Source organism: Phaethon aethereus (genome assembly GCF_964289735.1).
Source record: "Phaethon aethereus genome assembly, chromosome: Z".
Lineage (NCBI taxonomy): Eukaryota > Metazoa > Chordata > Aves > Phaethontiformes > Phaethontidae > Phaethon > Phaethon aethereus.
Genome location: NC_138577.1, coordinates 47,443,140 through 47,467,392, shown reverse-complemented (window position 1 = coordinate 47,467,392; position 24,253 = coordinate 47,443,140). Strand labels below are relative to the sequence as shown.

The 24,253-nt window shown below is 41.9% G+C and overlaps 1 protein-coding gene across 1 annotated transcript; it reads left to right on the top strand.

The window, feature by feature from the left end:
* Nucleotides 1-595: 595 nt before the first annotated feature.
* LOC309415472 (fructose-1,6-bisphosphatase isozyme 2) lies at nucleotides 596-22,486 on the top strand (the record flags this gene model as incomplete). The annotated part of the gene is made up of 7 exons (XM_082013006.1): nucleotides 596-768; nucleotides 4,091-4,253; nucleotides 5,180-5,272; nucleotides 10,820-10,960; nucleotides 12,727-12,864; nucleotides 18,999-19,118; nucleotides 22,292-22,486. The coding sequence occupies 7 exons, from the start codon at nucleotides 596-598 to the stop codon at nucleotides 22,484-22,486; spliced, it is 1,023 nt and encodes a 340-aa protein (XP_081869132.1).
* Between the last annotated feature and the right edge of the window lie 1,767 nt (nucleotides 22,487-24,253).

Below are 24,253 nucleotides of genomic sequence, written 5' to 3'. Positions count from 1 at the left end.
TGCACCTCCTCTATGGAGGAGGACAAAAGGGGGCGAGGAAGCGGGGATTAAGGCGATACGGGAAGGGAACTCCTCGGCCCGGGGTCACAGCACGGTGGGCGCCCTGCTGCGCGGCACTGGGGCACGTGTGGCGGCTGATGCCCTGTCTCCCCTTTTCCCGCGCCGTGCCCACCGTGTGCTTTGCCTTGGCTCTGCTGAGCCTGCTGCCGAGCAGCAGCCACAGGAAAGCAGCTTCCAGCGAAGCAGCCAGCGCGCGGTTTTTGCATGATGAGTAGGCTAACGCGCCATTGGCATACGTTACCAGAGCTGCCCATCACTCATTTTGGTGGCGGGGGGGGAGCAGCCAAGCCGTGGATGCTCAGCCGCAGGTCCCGTCTCAGGCTCCTCTCCAGCATCCCCGAGGAGCCGCGGAGCCAGCCCGGGGCGCAGTTATTCTGAGCACTCAATCACACGGTCTCAGAAATGTCTGAGCCAACTCTGACCAGCAGCGCTGCCAACAGCCTCGCCTCAAAATAAAACAGCTACCCGCGATCTCAACACAGCAAGAAAGTGTCTCATCCCGCCGAGAAGATAGCAACTCTGGTCTCCAGCAAAAATGTCCGACAGAACCCCCTTTGAAACGGATATGCTGACGCTCACGCGATTCGTTATGGAGAAGGGACGCCGCGTTAAAGGAGCGACAGGGGAGCTGACACAGCTGCTCAACTCCATGCTGACTGCCATAAAGGCCATTTCCTCCGCAGTCAGAAAGGCAGGCCTTGCCCACATGTGAGTCCTACCTAGCGATACGGGGTGGAAGAGGAGGTAGAGACAACTGGTTGCACAGCAAGGGTGGGGAGAGGGAAGGGATTCATAAATATGTTGCACCAGTGTGCCCAGCTGGCCAAGAAGGCCAACAGCGTCCTGGCCCGTATCAGAAACAGTGTGGCCAGCAGGAGTAGCGAAGTGATTGTGCCCCTGTACTCGGCACTGGTGAGGCCGCAGCTTGAATCCTGTGTTCAGTTCTGGGCCCCTCACTACAAGAAGGACATGGAGGTGCTGGAGCGTGTCCAGAGAAGGGCAATGAAGCTGGTGAGGGGTCTGGAGCACAAGTCTTACGAGGAGTGGCTGAGGGAACTGGAGTTGTTCAGTCTGGAGAAGAGGAGGCTGAGGGGAGACCTTATCGCTCTCTACAACTACCTGAAAGGGGGTTGTGGTGAGGTGGGTGTTGGTCTCTTCTCTGAAGTAATTAGTGATAGGATGAGAGGAAATGGCCTCAAGTTGCACCAGGGGAGGTTTAGATTGGAAATTAGGAAAAATGTCTTTACGGAGAGAGTGGACAAACATTGGAACAGGCTGCTCAGGGAGGTGGTGGAGTCATCATCGCTGGAGGTGTTTGAAAAACATGTAGACGTGGCACTTGGGGACATGGTTTAGTGGGCCTGGTGGTGTTGTGTTGATGGTTGGACTTGATGATCTTAAAGGGCTTTTCCAACCTTAATGATTCTGTGGTTCTGTGATTCTATGTTGGAAGTGTCTTTTTTAACCTGGGTGACTGGAGGCACGAGGTCAAAGCCTGGATGATCTCTCTCTTTCTGGAACATTCAAATACTGGGTGCAAGATAGACCTTTAGACTAACTGCTGTTCTGTAATACTTTACCCTAAAAATGTAAGTCAGTCAGAATGTCAATGCACTGCTCACCTCTTTATCCCTTGTAAATGTTGATACTGATCTGTTGTTAAATCCACTGTGAATTTGCAGCAAAATATCACACTATGGTATTTTTAATGTGGGATATCATGCTGCAATATTTTCTGCTAGCATCCAAGCCTGGTGCAGAGCTGTGCAAACCAGGGCTTAGCTTGTCTTGGCAAGCTGATGTTCTGCCTGACTACAGGATAAGCAACAGTCTAAAACAACAGCCCTGCAAGAAATGCCATGCGCTGCCATGCATGAGTGCATTTCCCCTTCCTTCCTCAAGTAGTATCAGGGTTGCAGATGGGGAGTCTTAAAAGGCCCTGTATGAAAAACAAGCATAACAATTTGGCATCTGGTTGTTTAGCAAACAGAACAAAGGATTGCCTTAGCAAAGCCTGGAATGAACCAAGCTGCTCCTCACACAGCCAGGTGAAATAGATGTCAGTGTCATTCCTTTAGTGGTGATTTATCTGAGGCAGTTCAGAGAGCTGGAATGTCCTAATAAAATTACGCACTCAAAATATACAGGTTTTGTTATGTATTGAAGTATATGCCTGTGTATGTACATGTGCATAACAGCATAGAAAAGACAGGGAATATAGGTGTGTAAGAAAGACAACATTTGTAATTTCTTCTTCTTTTTTTTTTTTTTCCCCCTGTTGAAACACCAAAATGTATGACGCTCGGTTTGTTTTGTGCTTCTGTTGACTATTTGGTCAAGGTCCTCAATGATCTTTGCAAATCATGAATTCAATGTGTCAGTACTATCACCCTCACTTTTACAGGCATGGACCATAATATGTAAAGAGGACATGAGACATACTCAAAGTTAACAGCAGCCTCAGGTTAGCATATGTCCTGACTGTTAAACTGTAATTTGTCTCTGTACTTACTAGGTGAAGCTGGGTTGTTTTGCCGCCCTGACTTAGAAGAACAGTTGCTTTTATTTCATTTTTATCTTTAAATATGCAATCTCTGGAGTATTTAGTAAGTAGGGAGAACCTCTGTTTGATAGACTAGAGGTGGAATAGCCACCTAGCCTATTAGACACACAAGCTACTGTGCTAGACGAATCTTTCCTTCAGAAGGAAAACATCTGTTACGTTAAGGAGCAAATATCTCTTTCTATAAACAAATCCTTCAGGTGATTAGATTCAGGTTTAGAAACATCTAAAGCATCCAAACACACAAGCGAGTAACTTGCACCATTCAAAGTACTGCAACAAACCATGACATTTCAGAAATCCCTGTGGCAAACTTTCAGCCGTGGTGACTGGATTGCATCCATCTGCATTTGTGAAGTGAGAGCGCTCTGATTCTTCTAGCCTCTCCAAATAAGCAAGGGGCTAGAAAGTCACTGTGAAGTGACTTCTGTAATATTAAAGAGCTCAGCATGAATTTTTAACAAATTTGCCATTCAAAAGTAAAGGAGGACTTTTTCCAAGCCATAAACTTGAGCTGGGAATTTGCCCAAAAACACACTAACTGGAGAATGGGTGCTTAGCATTCCCTGAAAATCACAGTCCTTTCCAGTATCTCAAACTTGCACTCCAAAATAGAGTGCTCAAAATGTTCAATACTGCTGAAAAGCTCAGGTAGCTTTGAGCTTTGAGTAAGACAAAAGACCTACCCTGGCCCCAATTAAGGCCTGATGTTGACCAACATCCTAGGGACTAATTAATTGTCCTTTTCCCCTTCCTTTTTTTTTTTTTTCTTTTTTTTCATGCTGTATCTATTCCCTGTACAATTCCTTATACTTCTAAGGCATCCAGACCATGCACATAGGTCTAAACAGTGCTTCCTCAACTGGAAATCTCAGAAATATGCATACTACTATATATTACAACATCAGTATATTGCTAAAATCAGGACAGGGAATGAAAGCATCATCTTAAACCAACTGAAGATCACCAAATAAAATGGACCTTGATCCTGAGAGACAGTTCAGCATGGGGAATTATCTGGGGGTGTCTTTCAAGTTTCTAATTTTGGGGTGGCTGGGGACTGAGTGGATGTGGGTTAGAGGACCATCACAGAGCTTTGGGCAGCCAGAGGCAGAAAATAATACAGATGCGAACTGCCCCTTCTCCTTCCTCAAAGCTGCTTTGTGGGGCTGCTGGGGAAGCCTGGCACCCACCGGCTGGGCTGTGGGCTCCGCTCCTGGCCTGGAGGACATCCAAGGCAGAGCACAAGGACCCAGGTGAAGCCCCAAAATGATGCCATTGCTCTTTTTCTTATGCACGCTTTTATTTTCTAGCAGCAGCAACCATCTCCTAATGCACCTTAACAATTAATCCAAAGATTGGAGTGGTGGGAAGGTGAGACGAAGGGGCCACCTTGACATTTTTTTTTCCTAAAAACCTGTAAGGTTGACATCCCTCAGGTTTCTTAATATTTTTACTTTTCTGTAGGTTTGGTATAGCTGGCACTGTGAATGTGACTGGTGACGAAGTGAAGAAGCTGGACGTATTATCCAACTCCCTGGTGATTAATATGCTCCAGTCCTCCTACAGCACCTGCGTCCTGGTCACAGAAGAGAACAAAGAGGCCATCGTCACCCCGAAAGACAAGCGGGTCTGTGCGGCTCCTGCCTTCAGGGGGTTTTCGGCTCAGCCAGCAGCAGGTGGCACTCTCGTTTCAAGTATGAAACCTGTGCCTGGCCCCCAAAACCAACCCTTCCCAGGGGAATTCAGAAAATTTGCACCATTACTGCGTTGTTTTGATTAATAACTGGGGTGGATGGCATGGCTTCATGGAGCTGTGGAGGGTAAAATTATTATTAAAGTTTTGTGAAGGGGGGTAGAATAATTATTTTGGAGGTTGTTAACACACCCCAGATCCCAGGTGTAAGTGTACTATTACATTCCCTTGACCACTGGTGTAGCGGTTTTGGATTACATTAATATTTAGGCAAGATAAAATGAGATGAGAGGCTGGCAGAACTGGGTTTTACATTACATGTCCAGAGGAAACACCTGACTGCTTCATCAGGCTTCCCTCAGGAGGGGATACTATTGCAGCGAGATACTGCTCACGTTGATGTAACCTACCCTTTCCCCAAGACATTTTCTTTCTGCCTTCTTACCCCCAAACCTCACATCACAGGCAAATACTTTCATTCAGAACAAAACATAACAAACGTAACAGAACAAAATATATTTACTTGAGAAACATACTGGCTTCCAGGATGAGTCACTCCTTTTGCTTTCAAGTGAATTCTGGCATTGCTTGGCAGCAGAGGACTGAGCCTTTCTGTCATCAGATTTTGTGTTGTCTAAGCAGAAACGTGCCCTCTCCTATTTCTCCAGCAGGCCTTGCAGAGAGTGGGTGTTGAGCTGCAGGGCCAGCTAGGTCAACCGTGCAGCCTTCTCTGACAAGCCCTGTCAGGTGTGCTTGGGGGGCGAAACACAATCGTAAAAATGTGGGTTTTGTCAAGTAAGAGGAAACAATAGTGCAAGACTACACATAATTTAATGCTTCCCTTCCCACTTCTCTTTTAGGGTAAATATGTGGTGTGCTTTGACCCCCTTGATGGCTCATCCAATATAGACTGCTTGGCACCAATAGGAACAATATTTGCTATCTACAAAAAGGTAAGAGGATGAATGAGGCACACATGGCACGATTCACTTGGGGAAAGCAAAATGTCTTCATTATACCAACTTGCTCAGTTTTTTTCCTAGGTTATTTAAGTGTCTTTGGGATCAAGAGAGCCTTAGAAAGGGCAGAAGAGGTAACACTTGGGATTCACGTGTGCTAAAACGCTGCCTGAATTCCCAGGAAGGGGACACTCAACCCCGTGAAATTGTTAGGTAGCAGCACTTCCCTCCTCCAAACACACACACACACTTAAATAAAATCCTCTCACCATCAGGCAGCTGGTTAGCTCCTTCAGTGATGCTTTTGCAGTGCCTATAAATTACAGTATTCGTCTTCCCCAATACTGACCGGGGTGATGGTCCCTGCCTGGCCTGTATCATGGTTAGCAATGCGGTGCCCTCCCGGTGCGAGTTGCTGTGCCTGTTACGGACAGGGGTTTATAAGCATGCTAACAATGGAGGCCACCTGAGGCTGAAGGAAGCAGTCACCTACAGCCGCCGGAGCCCTGCCAGCATGTCTGCTCCCACGGGGCTGCACCGAACAGCAACAGCGCAGCCAGTTAGCAAACGTTAACAGTTAGAGTCATGCCAAGTCTTGTGATTTGATTGCTAATCTCCCAGCAGTTGGTGTTTTTCCTAAAGCCTGAGCTCGCAGTCATATGACTATGGGAGACCCTCAGCCATCACTATTGTGAAGTAACAGTTACAGTATTTGTGACTGCAAAGAGGTCTTTGCAGACTCAGATGCTACACTTCAAATATACAAAGATATGTTTTTAAAGCCCGCTGTCACCTTTTAACTAAAAATTTTGAAATGGCTAGTCCTTGTATTTTACATTTCTGGCAGGCTATACACTAATCATGCCTGCTGAGAATATTTACTAATAGACCAAACAGTTATGACACAATCTTGACAGGATCATGGCACAAGCCAAGTGCTTGCATATGGCCATCCATGCTGTTAATGGTTAGTGCAAACCCCCATCACAGATGCAGCCCAGGCCAGACAATACTGAGCTGATGCCTGGGTATAGCTTGTGGAAAGAGCAGCCCAGGGACCACATCCAGTACCATCTACCACCTTGCTTTTTGGAGGAAAGAGAGTTCAGCTGTATGGATGCAATCCTGCCACGTGCCCTTATGGTAAGCAAAGGGGCCCCCACCCTTTTCATTTATCTCCCTAAAGATAGCCTAAAAGACTCCTGACATTTACAGTAGCTGCGCTGTCCACTACTCTTAAAGGTGGTAAGCACCATCTTACAAATACTAAACATTAGCTTTCTCTTTAGCAATGTTGTGTTAAGTTACTCTGCGTAACTGTAAAGGCAAGTGCTCAGTATGATTAATATAGCTTATCTGAAATACAGATTAGGTTTCTCTACTATCTTTAACTCACCTGGTAAAGTGTGTAAATACTATGGACTCCCCAGTCTTTCCTAGGATTCTGCTTCAGAACAGAAACATGTCACAAGGAACTCATGTCATTGCCAAATGCTCAAGTTTTCAATTAATTTCCTGATCCTTCCATAGTTGTTGTTCTAATACATATTAACATATTTGTTGTAAGTACTGTTTCTAAGTTACTGGTTTTCGTGTGGGTGGATACCCTTCTGTGCTTCATAAAAAGAAAATTGCATCGCTTTGTACAAACGTTTCATGTCCAAATGAAAACCCTGCTGCTAGGATGAAGCACAGTTAGTCAATTACAAGAACAACTTAAAAAATGTCCCTGGAAAGTTAGGAACAATGTTGAATTTCCAGACTTTCATTTGCATAATTACTTCTATTAAAATGCTAATTCCAAAGTACATGACAATTAATATGCCTTCCTCTCAGACAAGACAATTTCATAGCAACGCTATTAACTTTAAACACTATTAAATTCAAAACCTTTGCAATAACTAAATAAAAAGTGCTTTATTGATTGTTAATGAAGGGCAGTGTGAAAGGAATAAAAGTGAATAAAAATTTATCCCAGTGGATGAGAATCACTTAGGAAAGAAAATATAATTTCAAGCCATTTAAGGTTCATGGACATTATTTTGGGAAAGCTAGAACAATTGTAGTTCCAAAGGACGATCCTTAGCACCTGTCTGATATTGGTACCTTCCAGTTCTCAGGTGAATGCATAACTGATTTTCTCACTCTGTGAGCACCTTAACTTAATTTCCAAAGGCACACCCTCTAGAACTGAAATATTTGCCTCATTTTAGGAAAAAGAGACAATCAGCACATTTCAAACCTGAAGGTGGTTCTCTGGTTGCTCCCAATCCAGAGCCACCACCATGGTGGCAAGGTACCATTGCCTCCTGCCAGAAATGCACTGCATCAGTTTCTTTGAGAAAACCACCAGGAAATAAATACCATCTCAGGTTTATTTAATTTTCCACCTGGCTTTTACTTTCTGAAGCATGGGTGGTACTGTTAAAAAGACCAGAATAATCAGAAAGGTGGGGCTGAGGGAGGAGCTTTGCTGAATCAGCAGAAGACAGAGCAAGGCATAGGACCTTGACAGTCACTGCCACTGAGGGACTCTCAGCTGCTGGATGTGGTAACAATAAGTATTTTTTGCTTGGATTCTTCCCAATTTTTCATGCCACTGAGCTGAATCTAAAATTCTTAATTCATACTGCACATATACGCTATGAAACTCTGCTGCTTTGTTTCATTCTGGTTTTAATTTGTAAATTTCCCCAGTGCCTAGGTTGTATTCTATTTCTCCCCCTTCATTGTCATGAGGACAATGTCCTCCCCTCCATGTGGTCCCTCACAAAGAAGGTGTAAAAATTCAGGGCAAACACAAAGGATACTCATGAAACACATGATACAAATGGAGACCTGGAAACCAAGTCCTTCCGGAGCTGCTCCCAGTGCTGATGAGAATTCCCTCATGTGATGTGGGCAAACCATATATGCAAAAATCAGGTATCACCTGAGGGTACCCCTATAGCCAGACTCTGTGGACCCCATTTCATCTGCTTCACCAACAATGAGCCGAAGTGACTGTGTTAACGCTGTCACAGCTTCCCTGCCTATTCCAGGGCTTTGCAAACCTCTGAAGAGGTTTCATTACCGCCATCTCATAGTCAAAATAGAATAGAAAGGAAACCCATCTGTGCAGCAGAAAGAAGTGAAAATATTTGGCAGCTATCAGAGTCTACCGGCCAGCTTAATTCCCTGGTTTGTTTCACAGTACGTGGTACTTGGCAGGACAAAACTTCTGCAGTCCTAACAATGAAGTATCAGGTGATCTCTAGCTTTTTTACATTCTGACAAGCTCTGCAAAATGTTTGTTTGAGACTGAGCTTTTTTCCTTCCTTCTGGAAGCTGGCTCTTGGAAACACAGTTGTGAATAAAGATAGAAAAACAAAGGAATTCTGCCCAACTGTCCATCTCCCCAGGGAGTTCCTCTGTTTTTTCAGAATGGTCAACAAATATGCGCTTTCTCAGCCATATAAACATAGAACATGCATTTAACAGATAGGACTGAAAAGCTGATCTCAAAAAAATATATTTTAAATCAATATTGTATGTACCCAGCAGCTACGTACACTGTATATACACCATGTTCTATAAAACAAAACTCACTAGTGTATTTATACAAAATTAATTTTTATTTAATGGTGAAAGCATACAAAAAGCTAGGAGAATTATAATATGTTTGCAACTAATTGTGTAAATTTATGTTTAATTCCATATTTAATGTTGCAAATAATTAGTTTATTATAGACAAGCATTGCTTTTGATGTTGAGATATGTGCCATGGGGATATATTTTTGAAAGAGAAGATGTTATGTAGGGTATAATAGTTGGTTCTGTAGAAGATTGTTTAGCAAAGGATTAGCCACCAATAGTCAGCATTCAAAGCTCTGGGGTATACAAATAGGAGTTTTAGCTAGTCTTCATTCATTATGTGCATTATAACCTCTCTGAATAAGCAGCTTGACATAGAGTAATTCCAGGGGACTGCGTACCAGCTGTATTTGTACACGCTATATTTCAGCTCCCACAAAGAGCTGGTTGGCAACTGGATTTTTTTCCACAGATGAACTTGGCAAAACAGTAATAAGTTTTGAGCAAAATACAGTTAAAAAATGTAAGCAAAAGTAACAGCAGTAACAAAATCTTTTAGCTGAAAATGACAACTTTTTGCTGTGCAATTACTCTCTTCATAGACCATGAAAGATGCAGTTTTGGTATCCCAGATCTCAGTTTTCCTCTAGATGTTGGCATACAATGATGGATGGGATTCCCAGGTCACACTTAGCCTTCCACCTTGCTAGGACCATGATGGGCATGCTCAGAGCTCCTTGCCATGGGGCACAGTAGAGAATTTTTCTGTTGGAGGAGAGGTGTTTACCTTTGGAAAATATCTGTGGAAAGCATTCTTCATTTTTTAAAGAATTTATTCAATATTCATCAAATATTTTATTTCCTATGCAAAACAGTCTCCACTGTTTTTTATTTTTTTAACCAGACATTTTGGGCTAGACCTGCTATTTCTGTTTGGCTGCTACTCAATCTAATTAAGCCCATGCAACCACTGATAAATTGTCTAAGTTTGGAACAATAAAATGCTAAACCACGGCCTGAAGAAAGGATCTGAAGGGCTTCCCATTTTAATTCCTCATGAACTACCATCAAAACATCCACAGAAGACCCAGCACAACCGACAAGCATTTAAAAAAGCATTCCCTACCCATTGTGTAGTCCCAGGAGGTGAAAGCTGGAGGCAGCCTTCCCAATACTCTTGGCTCTTCTCCTTTCTCACCCCACCACTCAAATTCTTGTAAGCTGTGGCTGAGGAACACCCACAGAGCTGGCTGGAAATATTTGCACCAGGTCTGCTTAGGCTATTGTTGTTCAGTGATGACCAAAGTGCCAAATCGAAATACAAGTGTCAGAAATTGATTAAAAGCCTGGAGTAAAATGCCCTGTGAATGTTCTGTGTAGAGTTATATATGCATAACTGCACACACACACTTTACACATGCAAATATATTTGTTATTTTATATGTAATATGAACATTTCTATCACTTCAGTTACCCATCTCTTCACTACCAGAGACCAATGCACAACCTTGGTTCTGTCATGTTGCACCATCTACCCTTTTATTCTGCATTGCTAGAAGCAATCTGTCTGTAATTACTGCATGCACCTCACAGTTTTTGACTCTGAGGGGTGTCAGTATGATAGCTTAAGTTCACATTTACAGAAAATTAGTACTTCTGTTCTGTCTCAGATTTCTGATGATCTTGAATTAACAGATTGGGGTGTAACGCTGAGGTATCAGCTTTGTTGCAGGCATCATATTGATTGCATAACATGTATAAAATAACAAACTCTCAACTTCTTGTCCCAGCGTGCACGTGCACTTGTACCAAACTTGCCCGGAACTAGTGGGAACAATCTCTATTTTGGTTATTTCAAAGGCCTGCATAGAAACAAAAATGAAATCTGCACCACATTAATATTCAAGTGTTGTTATTATTGTTTCTTATAAGAAATTAACCTTCAGTCCAATGGTAATTTTTCCTCAGGAAACAGACGATGAGCCCTCTGAAAAAGATGCTTTGCAGCCTGGACGCAATATTGTTGCTGCGGGCTATGCCTTGTATGGCAGTGCTACACTGGTTGCCCTCTCCACAGGGCAAGGAGTGGACTGTTTCATGCTCGATCCGGTACAGTCATGGTGTTAATCACATTGCCACTATCTTTTAGCGCTTTCCGTGCTTGTGTTTACTCATTTTTGTTACTCTTTGTCTCTGTGTGATTCTTTTTTCCACCCATGTCCTGGAGCATCCCACCTCCACCTTACAAGTATTTAATAATGCATGAGTATGTTGGTTGCAAAACCTCTGTTTCTACTCAATGAAGGGGAGTTTAAGTTAAATAGCATTTTAATCCTGCTCATTCAAACCAGACTGCTGGTTTGCACAAACACTTAAGAAAATTTACTCTGAAGAGTGTCTTTGCCTCCAGGTAAAGGACTTCTTTTTCTTGTGTCATGTTTTAATCCCAGCTGGCAACTGAGCACCACGCAGCTGCTCCCATGGTGGGACAGTGGGGAGAATCAGAAGAGTAAAAGTTAAAAAACTTGTGGGTTGAGATAAAGAGTTTAATAGGTAAAGCCAGAGCCATGCACACAAACAAAGCTAAACAAGGAATTCATTCACTGCTCCCCATGGGCAGGCAGGTGTTCAGCCATCTCCGGGAAAGCAGAGCTCTGTCATGCGTAATGGTTTCTTGGGAATACAAATGCCATAACCCCAATTGTTCCCCCCCTCCCCTTCCTTCTTCTTCCCCACAGTTTATGTACTGGGCATGACATCATATGGTGTGGAATATCCCTTTGGCCAGCCTGTGTCGTCTGTCCTGGCTGTGTCTCCTCCCAGCTTCCTGTGCACCCCCAGCCTCCTCGCTGGCAGGCCAGCATGAAAAGCAGGACAGTCTTTGACTGCCTAGCAACAACCCAAAACATCAGTGTGTTATCAACATTATTTTAATCCCAAATCCAAAACATAACCTCTTACTAGCTTCTATGAAGCAAATTGACTCTATCCCAGCTGAAACCAGGACATCTTGTTTTTGTTTTTTCTATCTGTAGAACAGCCTCAGCATGTTCCATGTTTAGCCTGGGGCAAGGACTGTTTGTTGGTACAGTTGATGCAGAGTGATGTCTGATTTCCTGAGTGCAATTTAGTTTTATGGCTAAGTCCTCTAAGCTGCATGCCCAACAATTTGCAAAAGCACAACCATACCCATACAACTGGACATGTGCCATCCCTCAGTGCCCAGCCCAGGAGCCCAACAAGTGTTACTGGAGAAATGCAGGAAGGAGCCTTCTCATTTGAGAAACCAGTGTTAGATGTGGGCAATAACATAGGGGGGGTTTGATAAAAGGATGTGCTTTTATCAAAACTCCTTTTAGTCTTTATAAATAGACTAATTCCAAGTGGGAAGAGCTGGGAGCTGAACTGCTCTGGTTAGAGACAGAGGAAGAGAAAATGGAAGTTGCACTCAAACTGCAGACAGCAACACCTGGGGGTAGCTGACCACATTCACTTTAAAGCATTCAGACAAGACAGGCAAGAAGAGTTAAAGAATCAGAAGGCAATGTAATTTCTTAATTTGTAACCTTATGCTTTGTGGACAGAGGTGCACAAACCATCAGCTTTCAGGGCTGACTGGTATTCTTTTGATAAGCTAACTCTAACAGTCAAATTGCTTTTTGTTCATAGTACCAATGTGACAAGTTTTAATGAATTTAAAAAAGACCCTGTGCTTTCTGCTCTGTTTGAAATACTGTGAAGTTATACACAAGACTGGTGCTGAAAAGACTAAGTTCTGCTAGCATTTCTGCCATCTCCAGTGTGACGACTGTTACAGAAGGTCAATAAAATTTTCTGCTGCTCGCTAATAACTGGTCTATCCTGTTCCTCTCTAGGGTCTTGGTGAATTTATTTTGGTGGACAGAGATGTTAAAATCAAGAAGAAAGGGAAGGTATACAGTCTCAATGAAGGTTATGCAAAGTATTTCGATCCTGCAATGACAGAATATTTACAAAAGAAGAAATTCCCTGAGGTAAGAAAATATTAGCAACTGTACGCAATGTACTGTGCGCTGGCAAGCACTGCCTTCCACACAGTCCTGGCCGATGTGAAAGGATTTGAAGGCCTTGCTGAGTTCAGCCCCATGTAACCATTTTGCGCCATCAGGTCCATTCTGGGTATATCTAATGTGTTTTTTCCTGGTGTCCTGACATCTTGGTAACTTAGACTTCGGCAAGGAAATTCATAACTTGTTCGTCACTGTGTGGAGGAAATTGTGTTGTACATGAAGAACCAGGTTTTTCAACAAAGTTCTGAAACCGTGCCAGCAAAATGTGGAGGTACCCCTATTTTCCAGCTTATTTGAATACGCAGCTCAGTCATATGTGCAGCTGGGCATTTGGGGCTAGATTCCATGTATTGCCCAGAAGGTGCTTGTAGAGATCTGAGTGGCATCACCTTCTCCTTCCTGTATACGCTTGCATCTGAGAAACGCTGTATCACTCTTGCACTGCCTACTTGCATTATACGGAACACGAACCAACCCATAGGTTGAAAAAAAAACCAACAGCGTGAGGCACGATTTCACTATATTCTGTTGTTAAGAGTATTATACTGTATCCCTCAGAGAGATAAAGCTGAGAACATCCCATGTCTGAGGAACTTCCTTGGGGGGGGACACAGCTCTGTATGGCCTCTAGTCAATGCTAGGGGGGACACAGCTCTGTATGGCCTCTAGTCAATGCTAGGAGGACACAACACAAGCTCTCAATGTGGAAAGCTGGAAGTTGTCTAGAAAGTGTGGCTATGTGACCAGTAAGTCATTATGAAACATGGTGACATGGAACAGCTCAGGACTGAATTTTGGCAGGAAACTGGTTTTAATGCTCTTCCTGTTAAAAAAAAAGCCATAGGATTATTTTTTAAGCTATTAGTTGTTGAGAATATGTATACAGGGCTCATGTAAAAATCAAAATATCCAGTAGAAAACTGCAGGGTGCTGTACAAGGGAATTGTAACAAGTAAGACTTTAAACCATAGTCCTGTGAGACGCTGAAAATCTGAAATTACTACATTGGGTATAGCTGCAATGCTGACCTCTTATCAAAACTTCTTTTCCATATTACCCAGATTGTAGCTACAGAGGCAGTCACAGCATTTTAAATATATTCACTGTGAATATTTGAGGTTATTTTGAAACTTCAAAGTCTGCTTTCAGTTCAGCTGCGAGAGAAGCAGAAGCCCACAACACAACTTTCATACTTCCTGAAAACTAATCCAGCTGGGAAAGAGAAGGAGATCTGTGCTTCTTATTCTGCTCATGCTATGCTATGTATTCGGTATAATGCACTAACACTGGATTTATTAATTTGTGTTTTTGCAAACCACACAAGTGTTGTTTAAAGTAAAACTCTTAAACAAATAATCAACCCCAGGCAACTATAAAAAGACTGAAGAGATTTCAAACTCAGTGGGAAGACCAGAGAGAGATATTTCACCACAGGCTCAATGAGGACAGGTCTATCATGTGATTCACTAAATCCTTAGGTTAGGACATAACAGGAAGACACTATTTTGTCTCAAATCTGTGCTTCATTTGAGGAAAACCTGTTGAAAGTGTTGTTGCACTAATGCAACAGAAGTTGGCAGAAGGTGTTTTTGTTGCTTTAAAGCAAGCAGCACAGTAGTGGGGTTATGTGGGGCAGGGGAAGCCTCCTTGGAGGTGCTGAGCAACCACATTGCTTTGCTGCTCTGAGAGGCAGGGCTGTCTGTGTGAGAAGGGCCAAGGCACTGATGTGATGGCCACAAAGCACAAGGAGTGCCCAGCCCATCTGAACACTTGCTATGAACCTGAGCTTTGGAAACAGTACAACTCAGTTCCATGATTTAAAATGGACATTATATTTGCATTGTGGGAGGATGGGAGAGAGAAGGTGTTGCCACTCTCCCATGCATAAGGCCCGCTTCCTGGCATTAACTGAAAGCCTTACCAGCTACATTGGTGATGCTCTTACTTTCCTTGCAGTGCTCAGGTAGAGCACTGAACAGCTTTGGTCTGTGTCTTCCTCTGTGCACCTCCACAGCAGGGTGTGGGGGGTATTTGATGGATACCCTCTGCCTGTGACTTGAGGAGGGAACTGATGTGTGGGGCATGGGGGAGCCCAGGTGGATCACTCTCACCCAATGGCCTTCTGACCACTACAAGCCAAGATACTGGGCATTAATTTCAACTACTTGTCACCTTCTTATCCCTTTTTTTTCCTTTGATCCTACCTTTACTTCCACCTTCTCGTGGTTCTTGGTCCACGTGCTGTTCAGATGACTCTCTAGAAGAGTCAGAAAACCAAAAATTTAAAAATAGAACAGGCAAACAAACTACGATGTTTTCCATAACATGTTCCATGTTCTGTATCATTGCCATTGGTGACCAAATATTACAAATCAGCCATTTATGTGGAGAGGGGAGATTTTCCCTTAGTGTCTAACAGCATCCCAGATCAAACCATTTGGACTACAAAGCCATGTTGAGCCTCAAAGTTTTTTGTGGACAGCCATTCACCTAAGGCACCACTTCTGAGTTAAAAGCACTGGAAGAGTGCTGCTGTTCTGCAGGTCAGCTGTAAACCTCCTAATATTGTCATGTGGTTCTTAGTGAGAAATATTTGTCTAGACACATCTTTTTTGGAAAGAGAGTCCAGAGTAAGGCTAAGTTTTTGTTAAGCATCACAAAATCTCCTGCTGCTTAATGAGCTTGAAGAGCAAGCTGCTATTTGCAAGGCTGCCTGTAATGCAACATGTTTACTGCAGTCTGCACTCTATAATGGGTACTGCTGGGCCAGAAACTATTTCTGCACAAATTTCACTTTAATTCCTTCACAAAGAGGGTTCTCCCTCCAGTAATGCTTGCAGGGCCCTAGCCTCTGGTAGCACTGGTTCACTGGTGATAGAACTCAAACATGCTGTGGGCACCATCATACTTTGATATTCCACTCGTTTTTATCTTTGCTTCCTACAGACACAAGAGCAGTTGGGTCTCATCACAGCCTGGTTAAGGATTTGTCTTAGCAATGCCATCAAAAACTTACCATTAACAGCATATTTCAGCATGAAGCATTCTTCTGCCAGCCATCCCAGCTGTGCCTGAGTGACATAAAAAAGCTAATAAAAACGCTGTGCTTTTGTCATCATAACTGTATGTGGAAGGAAGGATGCAGGGTTTTGCTGCTGTAGTCTGTAGAGAGACTTTTTTCCCACCACTCTCCTAGTCATCATAGTTATGTGAGAAAAACATGGTCTTGTTCTGTCATGGACGAACAGAACTAGTAAAACAGTAGAATAAAGAAGTGAGAAAGTCACTTCCATCACATAGTGAAGAAAAATATCACCGGACCTATCTGTTATGAGCCATTTTTGTTCCTCTGGGTTAAAGAAAAGCAGTGGAAAGGGTGAAACTAAGAGCAATCACAAGTCTACTCAGATGCCACAGATGCTAACCAACGGAACATCAAGGTTCTCCAACTCTTTCATTAGCATCAGCCAAACCACTGTGAAGCGCTCACTGGGCAAACACACAGCTTGGCATTACTCAGAACTTGGGATAAATTTCCCTAGCATTCATGCTCTGTTATTTTGCCTGAGAAGAAAGGCTGGGCAATGTGCCAACATGCATGCAACACCTATTAACTTTCTCATCTGTAAGAAAAATGCAGAGTGACCAAACTGGAGAAACAAGAAGTAACATTTCTAATAACTAAAAGGACTACTTATTCCTCTCATGCAGGTAGCTGGATGCTAAAGGAAGTGAAAATTTTATTTCAATCTGTGGTTCAAGTGATAAGCATAACAGAATGGAGGAATTTCTCTTCTGTATTTTTCTCAGCACAGTCTCAGCACTGTGTTTCTAGCAGGTGAATTTTTTTTTTCATTTTTATTTTATTTTTTTATTCTTACCTATATTTAGGGTAAGAAGCAACTAAAATTGTCAGTGGAGTCTCATCAGCTTCACATAACACTGCCCATGTACGCATAAACTGTGTAAACGACCTGCACACAGATAGGAAATCCAGCACATCCCAAACATATCTGATGATTTGCACACACGTGGCTCAGCCATGCAGCTCATGGTTAGTAAGTTTTTCACATGTGGGCTGCAGACTCCTTATTTGATAATGCCACAGCAGCAGTCCTTAGCAGTCTGTTTCAGGGTCTGCTTATATTTGATACACTACGGCTTTTCTTAACGTTCAACAAATTTTTCTTAACCTTCAACAAATTTATCTTAAGACTTGCTTCATCACCTTCTGAAACCATAAAAGAGAGCTCTTCCTTTGATTGCATTTTTAAAGATAATTTTAGACTATAATCACAATTTTCACTGAAAATTGTCTTTTCTTAAACGGCATACTTGCTTTGGTCTCTCCTTGACACATCTTAAGGTGGTTTTTTCTGACCTTGGATTTTTACAGTTACAAAGTCACAAGTGCAAACAGCTGTGAGATGGAGAAGCTATCATTTGAAGTCTAAATACATAGTTATTTAAGGGTAAGCTGTGAAAAATACGGGATCAAATATTTAAAAGTGTTGTCTATTTGTGCCTGGAAGTAAGAAGGCCAGGTTTAAACAAAACTAAATATAAAAGCTCCAGGCTGTGTCTTATCCATCATGTCTTTCATACTTTGTATTGTTTTCTTCTGAATTTTCAATAGTTCTCCTAATGTGTACAAGAAGAAAGAATCATGGAAAACAGCATAAGTACAGTTGAACAGGGTTATTACTTAGGCTGGCACAGTTCTCTGTTCCAATTTTACTACCAGCTGTATCAAATATCCAAGTCATATTTAGTGGCTAGGACTCAAATTCTAGTGTTGTGTTGCATTATATTGTGTAATTTCATGAGAATCTCTTCTGATTTTAAAAGATAGTAAATATCAAAACTTCACCGTTGGATGGAGCAGTTTGAAAAAGTTATTTCAAAATAGTATGATGTTTTTCTCTGTGCTTTTTGCTCCCACTTGTGGATTTTTTTCTCCCAGCTAACCTCATGATTTTTTGGGGAAGGGTTACTAACTTGTGATGTCTGAAAGGCTTGGAGCTGGCATTGCTGAACAAGTTTGCTGTGTATTTCTCTGTATCTGGTATCAGCACAAGGCTAGCTTTGTAGAAAGCACTGAGATCTTTCATCAGACAACTGATCCATACAGAAAAAAACAAGCAGAAGTCTTTTCAAACTTTTAGCACTGCAATACACAAATACATATGTGTATTAAATGTGTGTGAAGTCCCAGTCTCTAGTAATTTTCTGGGGAGGCAAAAATTCCTCCTGTGCTTCACTGAAGACAGAGTGAGAGATATCAAAAGACCAACAGATTTCCTGGCATAGTAGCTTTCAGAAAGCTTCCCTTCGGTTTACATTTGTATTGTGTATCTCCCATTTATAGAGGTATGGTGATACGTTGCTTTTCTCAGGTGGGGCTTAGTTGATGTATGTAACTATTTGTGTAAGACACCTTGCTTGTCTTCTGTATTTCCTGCTTTACCATTTTTATGACCAGAAAACCTGAGACTGATATGCATACTCCCCTGATTGCTTTAACTGCAATGACCAATGACCAATGACTGCAATCTCCTTCCACAGCATTAATTTCTTAACTGATAGAAAGGAAAACTATATTAATGAATAAACGGCTATCTCCCGAAGTGAGCTGCAGAATGACTGTTATGACCAATTTCACAACTTGGCAAATAAGCTAGAAGAAAAAACCTGGAGTCCTCTGGGAACCATCAGGACGTGTAGTGAAAAGTGACATCACTCCTCATGCCCTGGTTTAGGAACTAGTGAAGGATCAGCAATCAAATGAGTACCTTGTTCAGTGATGTGAAGTTTTAACTCACAGCCTTTTCATGGGCTGGGGCTTGGTACCAAGCTATGCACTTACAGGCACCCTGGTTTCCATACTGTGAATGCAGCTCTTTAAAGTGCTTCTTTTAGAACCCCATATACTACATTTTACAATGGGCTAAGCTTCAGGCTGGTTTAAGCATTTGCAGTGTCCATAAGCAGCCATTGATTTAAGCATGTTTGATTCCTGGTTTATAACAAAATTATGTTTTGCCATGCTTCCAGCTGTCTAGCCTGGTAGATATAATGCTTTACTCTGTGTTTTTCAGGATGGCAGTTCCCCATATGGTGCCAGGTACGTGGGCTCCATGGTAGCTGATGTTCACCGTACACTCATGTATGGTGGGATCTTCATGTATCCTGCTAATCAGAAGAGTCCTAAAGGAAAGGTAAATCATTTAACTTACTCTCTGGTGAATCTAATACCTCTGGTTTTCCCAGAAATTTAAATAAACAGTTTAGATATATAAACAAATAATTTTCCATCCCTGGAGAAAATTACTAATGGGTATGATGGTCAGCAATCAAATTTAGGCAAGAAATTTAGGCAATTGCCAATTTAGGCCAGAAATCTTCCTGTGTGCTTTTATACTACAAAGTACTCAAATGATTTTCACTGCAACCAAGTTCTTCATTTTTCTAAGGAGAAACATTTCAAGTACCATAGAAACCCATTGAGATACCTATGCACAACTGGCAGATACAACACAGGCCTAGGGGTGACCTCTGCACTTTATACTGGCAACTAGAGTCCATGTGTGATACACTGAACTCCAGAGAGGTTTTTATCCAATACTAGACAACCGAGTTTGCCTACCTACTGTTTCCAAAGAGTACTGGGCTTACTATCACCAGCCCTGCAAACACAGGCTTCTACTAACTCATCTGAAATACTCAGTTGGTGGAAGGTGAGTTTTATGCATGCTGAGATCAGTATTCTGGGAAAAAATTATTTCCCATTTGGACATCTGTACAAAACACGCTATGACCTAATGCAGTGCAATGCAATGCAGTGACTCTCTGATCTGCTGGGCCATGGACCACAGTCAACCTCAACTTTTCTCCTGCAGCATCAGATACCCTTATTATCAAACTTCTAAACAAAGATGTTTTAAAAGAGATCTGGTTATACAGCTGATCTGTAGACCCTCAATAATCTGCAGGTCATCCTTAGGAAATGATTGGCTGAATGCATATCAGATTGGTCATGGTGTTCTGACTCCAAGACCACCTTCTTTCCTGGTCAATACCATACTTAAAACCTTCTATTCAAATGTTTTCCTGTCCTTGGCTGATATGTGCAGGAATTTGGTCTCATAAAAGTACTTGCCCCATCTCCTGATGTCTACAGTTCTTTAGGGACGGAGGACTACTGGTTCCATCCTGGTGAGCATGTGTGTATCATAGGAACAGCAAATCCAAGTGGTCTGGGAAACAAGAACAGGAAAAGAACTCTCTTCAGAATATACAACAGAAAATGTCTGCATGTTGGTCTAGACAAATTTGATTTAAATATTCGATACAGCCACATGGGGGCAGGGAGGGGAACACACAAACATCCCCAAACGCCCATTAAATATTGCAGATCTGTTTGTGTATCAAAGCAAGAGACAAAAAGAGAATTTGCTGTGTGTAAGAGAAGTGAGTTTGCTGGCTGGCCTCTTCAAATTAAATTTTTTTGGTTTGAAATCTGTGTTAAAACATTGTTGAAAAGATGAGAAACAGGACAAAAGAACAAGTGTACAAAGTACTTATATAATTTCATAGAAATCAAGATTTCCATACACGTTAACCTACATTGACTATTGTATTGACCTGGCTTGCACTGCCATAGTGGAGAGAGTAATTAAAAAAGCAAAACTGTACTATCCTTACAAATATAAGTTTTCTTCTTTCCTTCTCAGAGTCCAGGTGTATACAGTCCTTTTCACATAAACCTCTTCTTGTTGGAGAGATAAAGCCTTTGTGGCAGGTGCACTGATTATCATCCCCCTGAAAGACAGTCTATGCACTTGGATAGAGAGCTGAGAGGAACCGAATGTCACCAGAATTGATCCAAAGGCTTTAGAGCAAATATAAATGATATGCATGTAGGCCCTAACACACGGAGCTCCTTCTTTCAGTTAAAGAAAAAATAAGAACAAAATGCTCAATAAGCAGTGCAGAACAAGCCAACAAATAGATCCTCTTTTCAAATCAGATATGCTAAATAATATTTTTTATGAACTTAAGGCTTATGGCTCTCTACTAGGTGAAAAATGTTAAACCTATCTGAAGACAGAGCCTATCTGCAGACCCCAAAGTGCAATTGCACTAATGCCCGAGGGAAAACTGCTTTACTTAAGCCACATAGTCAGTTAAGCAACAAGAAACTCAACATGTGGTTCCACAGTGGTACCACTGCTGTTTTCTGGCTCATGATCTTCCAAAAGATGGCCATGCACTAAGGAGAAAAATGAAGGCTATTGGTCCTATGTTGCCTGTCAGATGGAGTCCTTGTACCAGGAGTAGCACTTCAGTGGGCTTTAAAGATAAGAATGAAGGTAATATGTGTTATTTAAGTTTGTGATACATCATGGTTTTATTACAAACGGGATGATAAAGGAGGTAGTAAAGGGGTAGTAAAGTCCTGTGTCCGACCCATTTCCTTGTCTTCATACATGGTTGCATTCTGTCCTTTTCCCCAGGAAACATCCTCTGTTTTGCACATATGAAAAGCCCTTTAAACATAATATGTACTAACGTTGTCATACATGAGCACTTCATAGACTGTCAAAGGTTCAACTAAACCTGCAGAAATAAAGTATATTAAAAAATAACCAGCTATCATCTATGTCCTTTCAAACATATACGCTTTTGGCCTATGTCCCAAAAAAGCTTGCATTCCACTGGAACGCAGGCACCCCAGAGGCAACATTTTTGAAGATGTGAAGAGATATCAGGGTCCAAACCAAAAGTGTCTCTGTACCAAAAGGGAAAAATTGCTTTTAATAATTACTGTAGTAACTTCTGAAAACAAAGTCACTACCTGGATGAGTTCAGGCCATTAATATCTATTCACATTTCTGAAGAACAGCAATCAAGTCCTGAAATTTGAAACTGGGAGCATCAAGTTTCAAACTCCAAAATAGCCTCACTAGACACAACGCGATTACCCCAAGCTTTGCAGTAATGCATAAAGCCTGTACATGAGAAGAGATTTTGACTTTTCTTTCCTGGTACTGTTAACTTAGCTGGCTTAACGGCTTTGCTAATGTCTGTGGTCCTGACACGTACTTTTGACATTTTTGACAAAATACAGCTTCACTGGTGCTGCACACCAGCCTGGAAATGATGGTGGTGACGCTTGGATGCAGGGTCAGTACACTCTTTCTCAAAGCAGAGGTGTGAAGGGAGGTGAGAGGAGGAGAGGGAAGAAGGAGGGGCTGATAGACAGACCTGCTTAGGTCAACTGATGTTCAGTACAACATTTTCCAAAAATCACAAAAGAAAGGTTAGGTTCTGGTAAATCCTTCGGTGTAATTTCCCCAAAGGCAATCATGTGTTCTCTTTTTCTTTCTAGCTCCGACTTCTCTATGAGTGCAACCCTATGGCTTTCATCATTGAGCAGGCAGGTGGGATGGCAACTACAGGGACTGAGGCGGTGTTGGATGTGAAACCCGAGAGTATTCACCAGAGAGTCCCTCTTATCCTTGGTTCTCCAGATGATGTGCAGGAATACCTCACTTGTGTACAGAAACACCAGAAAAGCAGCTAAAGGCTTTTCCACATCAGACCTTCCTCATCTGTCTTCAGTCTACAGGAAAAGCCATACCTTTCAAGATGGTGGATTCTAGCAATTAGCACTCACCTCTCAGTGAAAATCCTATTTTATAAGAACAAGAGAAATAGTGAGAATGGCTGATCAGAAAACCAAAAATTTCATTTCTCCTTGCAGACAAATGTAAAAATCCTTTAAGTCTTGATTTATGCTGTGCAAATGTAGAGACGAAGGCCTGATTATTAAACAGAAGTGACTTACTTTATATAAAATTATCAAAAAGAAGTGGATTGTGTCAGCATCCGTGTTTGATCTGAAGCTAGACATCTGACATTACATGGTTGGCATTGTTTGAGGCAGGATTTTCACATCAACATTCACAATGCCATAATTTGGATTTTCTGTCAGAGGTTTTGTTTTTATCTTGACAGCCCTGGGAAGATCAAAAGTCTTGTGGTGTCTGAAACAGTGTTTTTAAACTCCAAATTATATATGTCTTGGATAATTAATAAAGATGAAAAGGCTGCAATGTTGCCAGGATATTTCAATTCTCATGAGAACAGGAAAATGCCTTTTGTTATTTACAGACAGGTAACCTTCAATGGCACAAAAACAATAAACAATTGTTATGGAAGTGACACTCAAATCATGCCTATTCCCTGTTTTTATCCACTGTCCTCTGCAACAGAAGATGACTATTGCCACAAAACCACCGTTAAACCTCCATTTTTTTTACTTTGAAAGGTTCTCCTTTCAGATTGAAGCTTTTATATAAGTTATACTGCTGTTCCTAGCCACCTCCAGCACACCCGTCTTGTCAGTGCCTTAGTGCCACGTCTCAGAGTTGACAATGGACCACCGAGAGCAAAAATTATTAATTGAAGGAAATGTGTGATCATGTTAAGCAATAAGGGTGTGAAAACTGGGATTTAGGTCACTTCAAGGATTAGACATCCTGATGCCTTTATAAACCTCCTGTCTCATTATAGGGATGTTTCTTTTGGGGACCACCTTGCTGTAAGCAACTTCTGCCTCACCTGCTCATTTTCACCCCTGCTCCATGCCCCCAAGCCATGCTGGTACAAGAACGCTCTGTGAATTATGTTAGGACACAACAGGAGTTAAAAATACTCCTGCCAAGAAACTCCAATGGTTATTTTTTAACTTACAGCTATTTTTTATTATTCATAAAGAAGAGGCAGGCTGAATAAAGGCAGACAGAAAATTATACAGGACAGGTATTTATCCTTAGGTATTGTTATCTCAGGGGTGAGGATGTGATTTCACTACTGCTTCAGGTATCAAAGCACTCTTTCTGCAGGTCTTTATCTACTACTCTTTAAAGCTGTAACAGTGACAACTGCCCGGGATCAGCAAGTACAGCGTGTACTTGTTTATTCTGTTCCTGTCATGTGCTTCCTGAATCTCTGCTATCAACAGAAAACGCAAGCAACACTTAAATCCTCAAGAAAGAAGAGGAAGTAGAAAAAACTTCAAGGGTTTAGGTAATAGCCAACTTTATACCGGAGAACGCAATTGTGCACTCCAACTATGCAAGCTAGCAAATCAAGTCTTCCTGCAAAAAAAATATGCACCTGGTGTATATGTGCGTATATGTATATATGTTTATGCATATATTTTATACCTACATGGTCACTCTCTCTCTTCCCTGCAATCTCCACATGAGAACACAAATTGTTGTTGTTGTCACCAATTTATTGCAAAAGTCTTTTGCATTTTTTAAATTGGAAACCTAAAACCAAG